The following is a 17,866-nucleotide window of genomic DNA, read 5'->3' on the forward strand; positions in this document are numbered from 1 at the left end:
CTCAAAGGTATTCCGTTAGGAGTATGGTGAGTTCATAGAAGTTTTTATTCTTTTGTCACAAGTTAGCGGAAATTGATTTTAATTGTTTTTTTTTCACAAAGTGTCATGTTCCGCTAACTTGTGACAAAAAATAAAATCTTCTATGAACTCACCATACTCCTAACGGAATACCTTGGGGTGTCTTCTTTCTAAAATGGGGTCATTTGTGGGGTTCCTATACTGCCCTGGCATTTTAGGGGCCCTAAACCATGAGGAGTAGTCTTGAAACCAAATGTCGCAAAATGACCTGTGAAATCCTAAAGGTACTCATTGGACTTTGGGCCCTTTAGCGCAGTTAGGGTGCAAAAAAGTGCCACACATGTGGTATCGCCGTACTCGGGAGAAGTAGTACAATGTGTTTTGGGGTGTATTTTTACACATACCCATGCTGAGTGGGAGAAATAACTGTAAATGGACAATTGTGTGTAAAAAAAATGAAAACATTGTCATTCACAGAGATATTTCTCCCACCCAGCATGGGTATGTGTAAAAATACACCCCAAAACACATTATAGTACTTCTACTGAGTATGGCAATACCACATGTGTGGCACTTTTTTGCAGCCTAACTGCGCTAAGGGGTCCAAAGTCCAATGAGCACCTTTAGGCTTTACAGGGGTGCTTACAATTTAGCACCCCCCAAAATGTCAGGACAGTGAACACACCCCACAAATGACCCCATTTTGGAAAGTAGACACTTCAAGGTATTCGGAGAGGGGCATGGTGAGTCCGTGGCAGATTTCATTTTTTTTTTTGTCGCAAGTTAGCAGAAATGGAAACTTTTTTTTTTTTTTTTTTGTCACAAAGTGTCATTTTCCGCTTACTTGTGACAAAAAATAATATCTTCTATGAACTCACTATGCCTCTCAGTGAATACTTTGGGATGTCTTCTTTCCAAAATGGGGTCATTTGGGGGGTATTTATACTATCCTGGAATACTAGCCCCTCATGAAACATGACAGGGGGTCAGAAAAGTCATAGATGCTTGAAAATGGGAAAATTCACTTTTTGCACCATAGTTTGTAAACGCTATAACTTTTACCCAAACCAATAAATATACACTGAATGGGTTTTTTTTTTTATCAAAAACATGTTTGTCCACATTTTTCGCGCTGCATGTATACAGAAATTTTACTTTATTTGAAAAATGTCAGCACAGAAAGTTAAAAAAATCATTTTTTTGCCAAAATTCATGTCTTTTTTGATGAATATAATAAAAAGTAAAAATCGCAGGAGCAATCAAATAGCACCAAAAGAAAGCTTTATTAGTGACAAGAAAAGGAGCCAAAATTCATTTAGGTGGTAGGTTGTATGAGCGAGCAATAAACCGTGAAAGCTGCAGTGGTCTGAATGGAAAAAAAGTGCCTGGTCCTTAAGGGGTAGAAAGACTGTGGTCCTCAAGTGGTTAAGATAGAATGGGGAAGGGTTGGAACCCTGGATGAATTTATAATTGCTATCTGTGCCACCCAGGTTTGGACAAATTCCATAAGACAGGGCTCTTTAAAAGGACTAAGTGGCTTGTAATGTTTTATAGCAAACCTGAAGCCAATAAAAAAAATAAAACTAAATCAAATACTGACCTATGGAGAGGCTGTGGATCCCACAGAGCCTTCCTGTTCCTCTCACAGTCCCCTCGATCCAGCGCCGTTCAAATCTCCCTCCAGGGGATGCTTCAGAAGACTTCAAGATAACGAGTGCTCCAAAACCGGGCCGCTCCGTACTGCGCATGCGCAACAAAGACAAATAACATTTATATCGCGCTTTTCTCCTGGCGGACTCAAAGCACCAGAGCTGCAGCCACTAGGGCACACTCTATAAGCAGTAGCAGCGTTAGGAAGACTTGCCTAAGGTCTCCTACTGAATAGGTGCTGACTTACTGAACAGACAGAGCTGAGATTCGAACCCTGGTCTCCTGTGTCAGAGGCAGAGCCCTTATCCATTACACCATCCAGCCACTGCTTAAGGATTTGTAGCCAGGCATGGCCTTGCCTTATGTGATCAACAGTTGTCAAGAGAAAAATTAGACAAGACAAATAACATTTATATCGTGCTTTTCTCCTGGCGGACTCAAACCACCAGCGCTGCAGCCACTAGGGGGCGCTCTATAGGCAGTAGCAGTGTTAGGGAGACTTGCCTAAGGTCTCCTACTGAATAGGTGCAGCTTACTGAACAGGCAGAGCCGATATTGGAACCCTGGTCTCCTGTGTCAGAGGCAGAGCCCTTAACCATTACACCATCCAGCACTATATGTGGCTGTAAAGTGTAATGAGAGAGCACGCTCACGCAGGCGCAATATGGAGCCACCCATCGCCTCCTGCGGCGGAACACAGCAGTCTGCGACCCATCGATGGAAGACTGCTAAAGGGGGTGACAGTGCTGGAACAAGTGGATTCTATAGGACCCAGAGCCGTCCCTCCCCATAGGCAAGTATATGTTTGTTTGTTTTTTAAATTGGCTTCAGGTTTACTTAAAGTGGGTGTGTCTGGTCTGTTGACTTCCAAGGCGTGAACTCCAGGGACCGAGAGGAAAAAAAAGACCAAACACCCCAGGAGCATTAATATAGTGCAGAGGTGTCCAACACAAATACAAAGTGTACACTGGGACCTAGTCGCGGACCAACCTCAATGTCTACTGGCTACCTCCCTCCCTTACAAGGTTCCAGGGGTCTAATGCCCCCTCCCCCATTTAGTTCCTTGATGTCTAGTGGTCCTCCCTCCCCTATACAGTTCCCTGGTGTCTAGTGGTCCTCCCTCCCCTATACAGTTCCCTGGTGTCTAGAGGCCCCCACCCTCCCCTATACAGTTCCCTGGTGTCTAGAGGCCCCCACCCTCCCCTATAAAGTTCCCTGGTGTCTAGTGGCCCCTCCCTCCCCTATACAGTTCCCTGGTGTCTAGTGGTCTTCCCTCCCTCCCCTATACAGTTCCCTGGTGTATAGAGGCCCCCACCCTCCCCTATACAGTTCCCTGGTGTCTAGTGGCCTCTCCCTCCCCTATACAGTTCCCTGGTGTCTAGTGGCCTCTCCCTCCCCTATACAGTTCCCTGGTGTGTAGTGGTCTTCCCTACCTCCCCTATACAGTTCCCTGGTGTCTAGTGGCCCCCACCCTCCCCTATACAGTGTCTAGTGCTTCCCCTCCCTTTCCCATATGGCTTCCCTGGTGTTCTACTTCTAAGGCTTCACCTCCAATATAGCTTCCCTGGTGGTCTAGAGGGGGCCAAACATAATGCAAAGTTGAAAGTTGGGAAACCACTTGAGGGACATATTTAATGGCTGAGAGCCAAATTTGGCAAGTGGGCCGGAGTTTGACATGTATGATATAGTGCAGTATTTAAACCAGAGGGATAATGAAAGTAGTGAAAAACTACTTACAAAGCTGGGTTGCTGAAGGGCATCCACACTGCAGTATTAGGCAGGGCCGTGGAGTCGGTAAAAAAATCTTCCAACTCCGACTCCTCAGTTTATGAAACCACCGACTCCAACTCTGACTCTGGGTACCCAAAACTGCTCTGACTTCTCGACTCCGACTCCTCAGTCTAAGACTTGCCAGGGCTGTGGATTTTGTACAAAAATCATCCGACTCTGACTCCTCAGTTTATAAAATCACCGACTCCGACTTACTCTGGGTACCCAAAACTGCTCCGACTCCTCAACTCCGACTCCTCCTTAGTCTAAGACTTGCCAGGGCTGTGGATTTTGTACAAAAATCATCAGACTCCGACTCCTCAGTTTATAAAATCACTGACTCTGGGTACCCAAAATTATTCTGACTCCACAGCCCTGGTATTAGGCAGGTGGAGGAAACTGTCTCCACACAGCTAGGTCAAGGAATCTTCTACAAACGGTTGCTCTAAAAAAAAAATACCTCGGGGGAATCCCTAAGGGTAGGAACTGGAGAGATGGGAGGAGATGCCCCAGGGATATAATACCGTAGGTTTAAAAGCCATTTAAAATAGATAATAGTTTTACCTCAAACGAGGATTGGGCTTTCAAAATTGACATTAAAAAAAGACAACGCGTTTCACAGGTCATACTCACTTCTTCAGGTCAATATACAAAGTGTCTTAGGTAGAACAGCACGGACTCAAGAGCGCCTATAAGGAGCACCAACAGGCGCTCCTGACTCTGTGCTATTCTACCTAAGACGCTTTGTATATTGACCTGAGGAAGTGGGTGGGACCTGTGAAAAGTGTTGTTTGGAGTGTCCAATAAAAATAATGAAAGCCCAATCCTTGTCCGAGGTAAGACTTATTTATCTATTTCAAACCTATTATATTCCTGGGCAGTCTCCTCCTAGTCTTCTCATTTTTTGTAGGTTTAGTTAATGGAGTTGGTGCCTAAAAAGAAAAAAAAACCTAAAAGTTTCTGGATTTAGTCAGATTGAATTCCATATCAATGTATTTGCCCATGGCATAACCAATTCAGGTTCCTCCTTCGGCCACTGATTGTTGTTAGGATAACGAGTACCCCTATGAGGCCCATTCAAAATTATAATGGCATCAGCTTGTAATTTTTTTGTTACAGACTAACCAGCAAGCTCATGGTGACCCAGAACTCATTGGAGTGTGTAAGGGGGCTACAATGGTCCTAAAATCCCTCTTACTAAAGTGCTACTGAAAACAAAAGTTTGCTTTCTTAGAACAGAAAGAATTTGCGATAATTCAGGTTGGAGTGAGCTTGAGATGTCTCCCAGAGCATCACTGCTGAATATATGCAAATTAACCATTGTACTAGGCCTGAAAGATAAATCGAATTTAAATCGAAATCGCGATCACCAAGATCACAATTTCAGAATCGTCAAAGTGGCGAATATCGCAATCATGTAATTTCCACATGAGGAAGTCTGAACAAGCGCCTTCAAACTTTCCCAAAGTCCCGGTGCGTGCGGCCCACAGAGTTGGACACAGAGAGAAACAGAGTGGGCACTGAGACACAAAGGTGGCAAGAGAGAGACCCAGAGGAGGCATGAAGAGGAAAAGGGGAACAAGGAAAGACAGCTTGATTTGAAGGAAATCGTGAATTGAATCGATATCGCATTTTCGGACAGAAATCGCTCAATTCAATTTTTTCCTAAAATCGTTCAGGCCTACATTGTACCCTTAGAAGCTAAACACACCTCCAGAACCGCTGGAATGCAATGATGTGTCAGCTTGTTAATTTGTACAGAGCCATAATAATCCAACACGCATACAGACTGTTTTGGATTGTTTGATCCTCATCAGTGCATGGCATGGATTAATTTGGCTCTATGCAGTAGGGCTTGTAACACCGAGAGGTACAGAGTAACCAGCAAGCTCATGGTGACCCAGAACTCATTGGGGTGTGTAAGGGACTACAATGGTCCTAAAAGCCCCCTTACTAAGAGGTTAAGAAAAACAAAAGTTTGCTTTCTTAAAACAGAAAGAATTTATGATAATTCAGGTTGGAGTGAGCTTGAGATGTCTCCCACAATGCATCACAGCTGAAATCATTTTTTGTAATGCTAGTTATGAAAATGAGTAAAGTTGCTAGTGTCAGAACACAAAAATATCTTCACCGCCTAGAACAGCGTTTTCTCAATATTACCGTGTCAATGACTATGTTGGGCATGTGCCCCCTACTATGGGCAACGTCATCTCAAGTACTCCCTTTATGTATATATGTTAGTAATTCTCCATAATAGTGTATACATGTTTTTCAAGCATTCCTAGATGATTTTAATTGACTATAAATACTTCATGATGGCTTATAGAAGATTTATCAAAACTTCCTATAATGGGTTGACTGACAAGTTCCAGTACCCTGTGGCCCTAGTAAAAGTAAACATCCCCCCCTTCCCCGGGGTACATGTGCCATGTGTCAGGAGCCTAATGCTGGGAATACACGATGCGTTTTTGCGTTCGTTTTTGTCGTCGTTTTCGCTTTCGATCGATTCCACTCTCGATTCCTTATCTTTTCTTATCAATTACATTCACTTGAATGAGGAGAATCGAAACGAAAGTAGAATCGACCAGATCCAACAGGTTGGAATTTATCTATCGAACCCATCTATCTAAAGTAAAAACTTAACGTGTATTCCCAGCATAAGAGCTAGAGGTAGTAAATACTGTGGAGCTTGTCATTTGCATCACTTGTCAGACTATTCCCCCACAAGGGGTAGAAGCTTGGTCACCCTGTAGCCATGCCTATGCTGGAATAACTGTATTGAGGGGGTTAGCAGTAGTATTTGGTCAGGAGTAGTACTGATGAGGTGCAGATATTATGAAATGCGATTTTAAGTGACTACGCAAGGTTTTTTGTGTTTTTTTTTTTTTTTTTACAATGATTAGAATGAGCACAGATTGAACCAGAACTGTGTGCAATGTTTACCACTGGGGTAAGGAACCTAGGGCTCGGGAGGCAGATGTGGCTCTTTTAATGGCTACATCTGGCTCACAGTTAGGGGTTGATTAACTAAGCTACACTGCTCAAGCAGCACAGCTTAAAATGGCCATACACTGGTCGATTTGCCATCAGATCGACCAGCTGACAGATCCCTATCTGATCGAATCTGATCAGAGAGGGATCGTATGGCTGCCTTTACTGCAAACAGATTGTGAATCGATTTCAGCCTGAAACCGTTCACAATCTGTAGTGGTGGTGGTGGTGGTGCAGCCGCTGCTCCCCCCCGCCCGCATACATTACCTGCTCCGCCGGCACGACTCCCCTGGTCTTCGCTGTCTTCTCCACTCTGGTCTGGTCTGGTCTCCGGCATGCTTTACTTCTTCCTGCCCGGCAGGAAGTTTAAACAGTAGAGCGCCCTCTAGCTACCAGAGCGGAGAAGACAGCAGAGACCTGTGGACTCGCGCCGGCCGGAACAGGTAATGTATACCCGCTGTATTGCGTCAGTCGTCGGGCATTTGAACGCCGCTAGCGGCGCACTCCCGACCCGCCGGCGATCGAGAAAAATCTTCCGCATGGACAGATCGTCGGGAATCGACAGGAACGAACGATTTCGGACGGAAATCGATCGTTCTGTCAGCGGTGTGCGCGGTGATTTCACAGCCGATTCGATCACTGTGATCGAATCGGCCGTATATCGGCGGGAAAATCGTTACGTGTATGGGCCCCTTTAGTGTGGTAGTGCCAGTAAAATGTTCAGAGTAGGCACTCTACTGCTGTAACATGCACTGCTAACTTACTCGTGCTACCCCAAAACTAACGGCTGCGCCAATTGTCCCACTCTGGACCCTATCGGGTCCGGTGACTTTGTAGGACGAGATCCCTGCACTTTGGCCCAATAGGCTGCCAGTCACTTGACAGGCAGCCTATTGGGCCAAAGTGTGGGGATCTCATCCTACAAAGTGAATCAACCCCCAAGTCAGCTAGCTAATTGCACAAGCTGTTAGTCTGTATTCCTCCTGTCTGGCTCTCGGGGAAATTGCTGATGTTGCTGAAACCCAAGAGAAGCTGAAGACGTGTCTGACAATTCCGCTGCCTGGCGGATCAACTGTGTAAACATCACTATGGCAACATGACCCTCTGCTGCGCATGCGCACTGTCCCAGTGTGAAACATACTGTACGGCTCTCACAGAATTACATTTTAAAATATGTGGCGTTTATAGCTCTCAGCCAACAAGAATCCTGACCAATGATTTAGCAGATTTTGAATAACAATAATAATAATAATAATAATATCAGTTAACCTTTCATTCTCAAAACAAAGTTTCCAAACCACATTTTGATTTCATGGACAATAGGCCTAAAAATCTACTGAGACAAATCAGAAGACTGGCAGAAGCGTTTCATTGTAACAGGCCCCAGTATTCCAGAGGCTTGCCTGAACACTCCTAACCCACACCAAAGAAGAAAATTAAACCCTGCGGAGGAATCTGATACCTCCCAACTTTGAGATGAGAGAAAGGGACTTAAGCCACGCCCCTGCCACTCCCCATCAAACCCCTAGTCACACCCCTGGTCACACATACCATTAAGATTTCATAAGAAAATATGTTGTTTTTATAATTCAAACCACACCGGTCCTTTCTATCCTGGTTCATTTTCCTTCATATTAACATTTTAAAATTAATAATATATCCATTTAAAGCAGGGGTAGGGAAGCTATGGCTCGGGAGACAGATGTGGCTCTTTTGATGGCTGCATCTGGCTCACATACAAATCAGTAGGGGGTGATTCACTAAGTTACACTGCTCAAGCAGCACAGCTTAGTGTGGCAGCGCAAGTAACATTTTCAAAGTAGGCACGTTACTGCTGTAGCATGCACTGCTAACTTACTCGCGCTACCCCAAAACTAACAGCTGCTCCGAGTGTCCCACTCTGGGCCCTGTCAGGTCCAATGACTTTGTAGGATGAGATCCCTGCACTGTGATTGGCCCAATAGGCTGTCTGTCACTTGACAGTGAATCAACCCTCAACTCGGCTAGCTAATTGTACAAGCTGTTAGTCGGTATTTCTCCTGTCTGGCTCTCGGGGAAATTGCTGATGTTGCTGAAACCCAAGAGAAGCTGAAGACGTGTATGACACTGTCGCTGCCCGGCGGATCAACTGTACACACATCACCATGGCAACATGACCCTCTGCTGCGCATCCACACTGTCCCAGTTTAAAACATATTGTATGGCTCTCACGTTATTACATTTTAAAATATGTGGCGTTTAAGGCTCTCTCGGCTAAAAAAGTTTCCTGACCCCTGATTTAAAGGATGGGAATAAAGTGCAATCACACACATTTTTTAGCAGAGAAATATATATATATTTACATAGAAAGAGGGACAAAGACCTGAAAGAGGGACAAATGAGGAGGAAAGAGGGACAGAGGGACAGGGCTCCCAAAGAGGGACAGAGAGACAGGGCTCCCAAAGAGGGACTGTCCCTCCAAAACTGGGACAGTTGTGGGGCTATGTGATTAGTTTTGATCAATATTCTCAGTCGCATACATATGAAATGGGCGCGGCAGACTTGGGCGCAGGATACGGCCGGTATATGGCTGATCCTGCTGCTGCACAAGTCCCGGCCCGTATTAACTCCTATTCCCCCTCCAGGCCGCCATGGATAGTGGGGGAATGAAATAATTTGGCTGCCAGCCATTGCTGGAGGCCGCATTATTGTGTTTTTTAAGCAACCTCGACTCCGTCTCCTGACAGCACCGACGTTACTCACTGAGCGCCGCTCAGTTGTGATTCCTATCGTAGCCTATGGTGGTGCCGGCTGCGCCCAAATCTAGCAGCTCCGAAAAGCACTGCTCCGCCAGGGCCAGGCTCTCCTCTCTGCCTGCAGACAGCACTGGGGCCCTGGTGAGTATCTCTGCCATAGAGATAAGCAGGGACAGGCAGCACTGGGGCCCTGATGAGTATCTCTGCCATAGAGATAAGCAGGGACAGACAGCACTGGGGCCCTGGTGAGTATTCCTGCCATAGAATATAACCAGTGACAGACAGCACTGGGGCTCTGGTGAGTATTCCTGCCATAGAGATAACCAGGGACAGGCAGCACTGGGGCCCTGGTGAGTATTCTTGCTATAGAGATAACCAGGGCCAGGCAGCACTGGGGCCCTGGTGAGTATTCCTACCATAGAGATAACAAGGGACAGACAGCACTGGGGTCCTGGTGAGTATTCCTGCCATAGAGATAAGCAGGGACAGGCAGCACTGGGGCCCTGGTGAGTATTCCTGCCATAGAGATAACCAGTGACAGGCAGCACTGGGGCCCTGGTGAGTATTCCTGCCATAGAATATAACCAGTGACAGACAGCACTGGGGCCCTGGTGAGTATTCCTGCCATAGAGATAACAAGAACAGGCTCTCCTTTCCGCCTGCAGACCGCACTGGGGCCCTGGTGAGTATTCCTGCCATAGAATATAACCAGTGACAGACAGCACTGGGGCCCTGGTGAGTATTCCTGCCATAGAGATAACAAGAACAGGCTCTCCTTTCCGCCTGCAGACCGCACTGGGGCCCTGGTGAGTATTCCTGCCATAGAATATAACCAGTGACAGACAGCACTGGGGCCCTGGTGAGTATTCCTGCCATAGAGATAACAAGAACAGGCTCTCCTTTCCGCCTGCAGACCGCACTGGGGCCCTGGTGAGTATTCCTGCCATAGAATATAACCAGTGACAGACAGCACTGGGGCCCTGGTGAGTATTCCTGCCATAGAGATAACAAGAACAGGCTCTCCTTTCCGCCTGCAGACCGCACTGGGGCCCTGGTGAGTATTCCTGCCATAGAATATAACCAGTGACAGACAGCACTGGGGCCCTGGTGAGTATTCCTGCCATAGAGATAACAAGAACAGGCTCTCCTTTCCGCCTGCAGACCGCACTGGGGCCCTGGTGAGTATTCCTGCCATAGAATATAACCAGTGACAGACAGCACTGGGGCCCTGGTGAGTATTCCTGCCATAGAGATAACAAGAACAGGCTCTCCTTTCCGCCTGCAGACCGCACTGGGGCCCTGGTGAGTATTCCTGCCATAGAATATAACCAGTGACAGACAGCACTGGGGCCCTGGTGAGTATTCCTGCCATAGAGATAACAAGAACAGGCTCTCCTTTCCGCCTGCAGACCGCACTGGGGCCCTGGTGAGTATTCCTGCCATAGAATATAACCAGTGACAGACAGCACTGGGGCCCTGGTGAGTATTCCTGCCATAGAGATAACAAGAACAGGCTCTCCTTTCCGCCTGCAGACAGCACTGGGGCCCTGGTGTGTATTCCTGCCATAGAGCTGAGCATGTAGCAGGCAGACCCCACCCCTCGCCCGCCCCCGCGCAGGCCCCTCCCATGATTATCTCCCAGGCTGGGGGCACGCGGCTCCCGCCTCCCGCTGACGTCACCCGCTCTGTGCAGTGTGTGGGGGGGGGGGTGTTACGTACGTGTAGTGCTGGGGCTTCTCGGGCTGCGCTGCTGCTGCCGGGGACGGAGAACTGGGGACGGGCCCTTTAGACATCCTCAGCCTCCCTCCTGCGCTCCTTTTATCGCTTGTTCTGCGCGGAGCGCCGCGGCGACGGCCAACTGCGCATGCGCGGCCGCCATTGAGAGGAAATGCGGAGTGCTTCCGGGAGTATCGCTGCAATGCGCAGCTTCTACCACCAGAGGGCAGCGGCGCGCAATGAGGAGACCGCACTTCCTCTCCAGCCGTGAAGCATGTCGGGAAATGTAGTTTTGTAAAGGATGTTATAAAATGCTATCATGGGAATTCTGTATTTTAAAGGAAAACTGTTGTGAGAAGAATATGGAGGCTGCCATATTTATTCCCTTTTAAGCAATACCTGGTAATTCTGCTGATCCTCTGCTTCTAATAAATTTAGACATAGCCCCTGAACAAGCATGCAACATATCAGGTGTTTCTGACATTATTGTCAGATCTAACAAGATTGGCTGCATGCTTGTTTCTGGTGTGATTCAGACAGTACTGCATCCAAATAGATCAACAGAACTGCTGGGTAACTGGTATTGTTTAAAAGAAATAAATATAGCAGCCTCCACATACTTGTCACTACAGTTCTCCTTTCTGCATTGTGTGTGTATCCGCCTGGAAGTTCCCCTTGTATACAGACTGACTCATGCTGGGGTTTTTTTGCTGGCTGGCAGGCTGGCTGGAAATATATTGGCAGAGCAGTGTGGCTGGTCATTCTGCTTCCAGGCATTTCATACTTTCCTACTGCAGGCATTGCAGACTTCATACACTCTGCAGCTTGCATACCTCCCAACTTTATGAGATGAGAAAGAGGGACACTTAAACAGAAACTCCGACCAAGAATTGAACTTTATCTAGAGTGACCAGATTTTTGTGGGTCCAACCTGGGACAGGGAGGGGGGGTGCGCGCAGCAGCGAAAAGTGGGGAGGACTGAGGAGCGTGCAGCGACGAAGACTGGGGGGGGGGGGGGGGCTGCGGCGGAAAATGGGCATGGCCATGACATTGTATGGGTGGAGCTAACATAGTGATGTAACAGCGAGGCATAAGAAAGCAGTGTTTACGCCATGATGTGGACAAACGAGACTTTGCATCATGGGTGTGCAGAAACTGTGTCATGCTAATAGTATACCGTAACCCCAAAGCAGCAAACATAGCCATCTATGACCATTAAATAAAAATGTAGTAACAGTTACCCCGGACACCAGAAAATAAACGCAATAGGCAACATGTCAGCACAAAATAACCGCAATGCGGGCAACATGTCAGTACAAAATAAACGCAATGCGGGCAACATGTCAGTACAAAATAAACGCAATGCGGGCAAACATTTCACCAGAAAATTAACGCAATGCGGGCAAACATTTCACCAGAAAATAAACGCAATGCGGGCAAACATTTCACCAGAAAATAAACGCAATGCGGGCAAACATTTCACCAGAAAATAAACGCAATGCGGGCAAACATTTCACCAGAAAATAAACGCAATGCGGGCAAACATTTCACCAGAAAATAAACGCAATGCGGGCAAACATTTCACCCGAAAATAAAAGCAATGCGGGCAAACATTTCACCAGAAAAGAAACGCAATGTGGGCAAACATTTCACCAGAAAATAAACGCAATGCGGGCAAACATTTCACCAGAAAAGAAACGCAATGTGGGCAAACATTTCACCAGAAAATAAACGCAATGCGGGCAAACATTTCACCAGAAAATAAACGCAATGCGGGCAAACATTTCACCAGAAAATAAACGCAATGCGGGCAAACATTTCACTAGAAAGTAAACGCAATGCGGGCAAACATTTCACCAGAAAAGAAACGCAATGCGGGCAAACATTTCACCAGAAAAAAAACGCAATGCGGGCAAACATTTCCCCAGAAAAGAAACGCAATGCGGGCAAACATTTCACCAGAAAAGAAACGCAATGCGGGCAAACATTTCACCAGAAAAGAAACGCAATGCAGGCAAACATTTCACCAGAAAAGAAACGCAATGCGGGCAAACATTTCACCAGAAAAGAAACGCAATGCAGGCAAACATTTCACCAGAAAAGAAACGCAATGCGGGCAAACATTTCCCCAGAAAAGAAACGCAATGCAGGCAAACATTTCACCAGAAAAGAAACGCAATGCGGGCAAACATTTCACCAGAAAAAAAACGCAATGCGGGCAAACATTTCACTAGAAAGTAAACGCAATGCGGGCAAACATTTCACCAGAAAAGAAACGCAATGCGGGCAAACATTTCACCAGAAAAAAAACGCAATGCGGGCAAACATTTCCCCAGAAAAGAAACGCAATGCGGGCAAACATTTCACCAGAAAAGAAACGCAATGCGGGCAAACATTTCACCAGAAAAGAAACGCAATGCGGGCAAACATTTCACCAGAAAAGAAACGCAATGCGGGCAAACATTTCACCAGAAAAGAAACGCAATGCGGGCAAACATTTCACCAGAAAAGAAACGCAATGCGGGCAAACATTTCACCAGAAAAGAAACGCAATGCAGGCAAACATTTCCCCAGAAAAGAAACGCAATGCGGGCAAACATTTCCCCAGAAAAGAAACGCAATGCAGGCAAACATTTCACCAGAAAAGAAACGCAATGCGGGCAAACATTTCACCAGAAAAGAAACGCAATGCGGGCAAACATTTCACCAGAAAAGAAACGTAATGGGAGCAAATTTCACCTGGAAAAGAAAGCATTTACTCACCTGGCAGAAGTCTCCGGCCTCTGGCGCGCTGCTCCCGGGAACACATTCCTCCTGAAGTCTCCTGCGCTGACAGGCAGAGCAGGGCTACGGCAAGATGGCGCCTGAAGCCCTGTACTGGAGACACAAATAGGTCTCCAGTACAGGGCTTCGGCAGCCATCTTGCCGTAGCCCTGCTCGCCTGGCGGTGTCGGAACAGACACCGGAAGAGGAGGCTGGAGCGGGGCTGCAGGCAATGAACTGGCACGGCGTCTATAGACGCCGCTGCCAGTTCATGAGGATAGAGTGACCAGAGTCCCGAGGCCGGGACGTCCCGCTGCTGAAAGCGGGACGTTTCCCGGGACCTCATGCAGCCTGGGACAGCGGACCCCGAATCCGGGACGTCTGGTCACTCTACATTCATTTACATGTAGTCTAGAGCCTTTTGAGCTGTATTTCCTGGACTCTGGAATTTTTCCACAGTAAACGATATTTTACACACTTATTCTGCACTTTTAATGACTGTTTAACAATTTTAATTATTACCACTTTGTTACCGCACTTTTTTACCGACCTTAACTCACACTCGGTGCAAGGTAAGGGTATGTACAGACATACGATAACGATCGTTCGTTCTGAACGATGAACGATGTTAAAGGAGGTATCGGCCGATGATCGTTTGAAGAAAGGCTACTTTGAACATCGTTCGTGTATGAACGATCTTGGAACGAGCGTTGCGTGCGCAACATGATGTATAAACTGATTTCAAACACAAGTGTCAAAAAGAACTGTTTGAGCATGTGCAAAGCTTTGAGAACGAACGATCCACGATCAATCGTTGTACAGACATTACTTTTTGAACGATGGTTGTTGGAAAAGATCTGGCAGAATGGATCGTTCTTTACCAACGACATATCTCGTTGGTCGTTTGTTTTAATGATTGCTTGTGTACTTTTTACGAACGATCGACGGGCAATGTTGTCGGTAACGATCGTTTCCAACGACTATAGTCTGATGTCTGTACGCACCCTAAGCAGAATTTCCTGTGTATGCCTCATAGGGACCTATTCGCTAATCACAGCACCCTCTGCAGCAGAAAGCGTTGTGATTGGCTAAATAGTGTGGGTTTAGTTCACTACAACCTATTGGAAACCTAAACGATTGAGAAGGTGTTGTCCACCCAATGCCGCTAGCAGAATTACCCTATGAGGTTTCTTGCCGGGTCCCCTAAACTTGACTAGCGCCTGAGAGATTAGCTACACAATCTGTTCATAGGATACACAGGCCTCCATTCACAAAAGCATGTGCGGGAAAGAAATGTGTGAGGAGAAATTACAGACAGTGGTAATTACCGCTTTATTTCCACATTGACAACAAAGTGTGAGTAAAGGTCGGTGGTCGGTAAAATAGTGCGGTAACGTCGGTAGTCGTGAAAAAAGTTGTTAAATGTTTATTAAAAGCGCTGAATAAGTGTGTAAAATATTGTTTTCTATGGAAAAATAACACATCTCAAAAGCCTCTAGACTACAATGCAATTAGATGTGAAGTGTAAAATAGTGCCAGGTACCCACAGTGGATTAAATAATCAGCGATTAACAATGAAACAATGCACTCTGTTTTTCATTATGAAATTCATTTTTGGTGGAATTTAAGTCATAAATATCGATTGATTTGTTGCAGCACTTTTATCACTTTTTACTGCACTTTTTCTACACACGGTAATCATCCGACTCCAACTCTGACTCCTCACTTTATGAAATCTCTGACTCCAGGTACACAAACTTGCTCTGATTCTGACTTCTCAGCCTTTGCAGAACTATGTAGTGAGTACAAAAATCACCCGACTCCTCAGTTTATGAAACCTGCTGCTCCGACTCCGGGTACCCAAACATTGCTCAGACTCCAACTCCACAACCGTGCTTCAAACCTCAATGAACGCAAGAAATGCTGTACACAAAAGTGGGCCAAGATTCCTCCATAACAATGTGAAAGACTGATAGTCACACAAAAGTGGAGCTGAAGGTAGAAAAACATGCACACAGTACAAAGGAAAGAAAGGTGTTCCTTACAAACAAGGCAGCATTATACAGGGAACCTCCCTGTATTGAACATTCACCATACAAAGATGTCAGATGGACAGCAGCATGCGTAGAGTACAGAGCACCTCGGCCAATATGCAATGCATTTCTTCTCCTAAAGGTGGCCACTAAGTGTCCAATTTCTAGTGAAAAATCGTTCAAGTGATCAGAAATTCTGATCGGAAGTAAAATCGTTCACTAAACCATCAACGAACCAATCTCTGCTTCCTGTCTATCACAACCAATCAAGAAAATTTAAATTTTGTTTGACAAAAATCCAGTCGGACAATTTTTTTTATAATCGTTCATAATCGATTGTGCCCATCAACTGAGATTATTTTCAACCAATGCGAACAGAATTTCTTATCGCTCTAACGATTTTTCGCTAGAAATTGGACCGTTAGTGGCCACCTTAAGCCCCGTTTAATCTATGGATACCTGGATACCTATACTGGGGGCACCTATACCTGGCTACCTATACTGGGGGCACCTATTCCTGGCTAACCTATACTGGGGGCACCTATTCCTGGCTAACCTATACTGGGGGCACCTATTCCTGGCTAACCTATACTGGGGGCAAATATACCTGGCTAACCTATACTGGGGGCAAATATACCTGGCTACCTATACTGGGGGCACCTATACCTGGCTGCCTATACTGGGACCACCTATACTGGGACCACCTATACAGGAGGCAGCTATACTGGGGCCACCTATAACTGGGTACCTATACTATAAGTATGTTAGGCTATTTTAATATCCTACCTGGCCTACCTTTCCAATTTTTGATTTTTTTTTTTTTTTTGGGGGGGGGGGGGGAGTGATTTCTAGTACACGCACATGTACTGTATGTTAAAAACATAATAGTTACATCACACATTCCCCATAGACAGACCCTTTTATCTGTAGTGCTCTCCATTCACATTTGCACGCAAACCCTGGTAGATCATATAAAGTATATGCAGACAGCATACTGGGTGATATACAGTTATTCTAATAGTACCTGTTTTCTGGGTGGAAACAAAACTTGCATAGTGCTACTTCTAAGCACTACTCTCTTCCACAAACATACATAATTAGCATAGGAAGTGCTTGCCAGACACTGATCATTTGTAGTTATGTTTATTTGTGCTTCGGCGATGTATACAGTATAGTTTTCAGGAAATCCGCATTATCTTTCACTAAATGCAAATGTACATTTCTCTAGCAAAATGTTTTGTAAACAATTCAGTAGTTTACAAGACAAGCCAGCTAAGGAATACAAATCATACATATTTCAATGTCAATTAGAATTACAATGTGACTTCAGCCTTCTGTGACAGTTTCACTTTAGTCGCCACACCCCCAATTATGACTGTGTGAACCATGTGTACAGAAACAGGATAACAGTTGATAACTTCAAATACACATTTGTATTACAGTAATATCTCCTCATAGTGAACTCCAAGCGACCAGGAAACATTTACTATATCAGAATTGGTCACACGTATATTTATACTGAAGAAGGTATTATTATTTAGTATTTATATAGTGCCGACATCTTCTGCAGCGCTGTACAGAGCATATATTGTCTTGTCACTAACTGTCCCTCAGAGGGGCTCACAATCTAATCCCCACCATAGTCATATGTTTTTGTATGTAGCGTGTAGTGTATGTGTAGGGCCAATTTAGGGGTTTTTCAGCTTATAATGTGAAAGAGGGAAACATGGATAGGGAACTGGCTAATGGACAGAAAACAAAGAGTTGTGGTCAATGGATCGTACTCAAAATGGGAGACTGTTAGCAGTGGGGTCCCACAGGGGTCTGTACTGGGTCCAGTGCTCTTCAATTTATTTATTAATGACCTAGTAGATGCAGTAGTGAGCAATGTTGCTATTTTTGCCGATGATACAAAATTGTGCAGAATCATCAACTCTCAGGAAGATAGTGTCATATTGCAACAGGATCTGGATAGGATGGCTATATGGGCACATACATGGCAGATGAAATTCAATGTTGAAAAATGTAAAGTCATGCATTTTGGTCGTACCAATGGTCTAGCACCATACAAAATAAATGGGATACAGTTGGGAGCATCAAACTTGGAGAAGGAGTTAGGAGTACTCATTGACAACAAGTTAAATAATCGTACTCAATGCCAAGCAGCTGCAGCTAAAGCTAACAAAATTT

General features: G+C 45.6%; 1 protein-coding gene across 4 annotated transcripts in view; it reads right to left on the reverse strand.

The window, feature by feature from the left end:
• The window catches only part of UNK (unk zinc finger), a 121,858-nt gene extending 110,813 nt beyond the window's left edge, over nt 1-11,045 (reverse strand). For all 4 annotated transcript variants that reach the window (XM_068264357.1, XM_068264359.1, XM_068264358.1 and 1 more), the window contains exon 1: nt 10,884-11,045. In XM_068264357.1, the coding sequence (XP_068120458.1) occupies nt 10,884-10,957 (74 nt within the window). In that variant the 5' untranslated portion in view covers nt 10,958-11,045. The remainder of the gene's footprint in view (nt 1-10,883) is intronic.
• Between the last annotated feature and the right edge of the window lie 6,821 nt (nt 11,046-17,866).

The sequence above is a fragment of the Hyperolius riggenbachi genome, chromosome 12 (genome assembly GCF_040937935.1).
Source record: "Hyperolius riggenbachi isolate aHypRig1 chromosome 12, aHypRig1.pri, whole genome shotgun sequence".
Lineage (NCBI taxonomy): Eukaryota > Metazoa > Chordata > Amphibia > Anura > Hyperoliidae > Hyperolius > Hyperolius riggenbachi.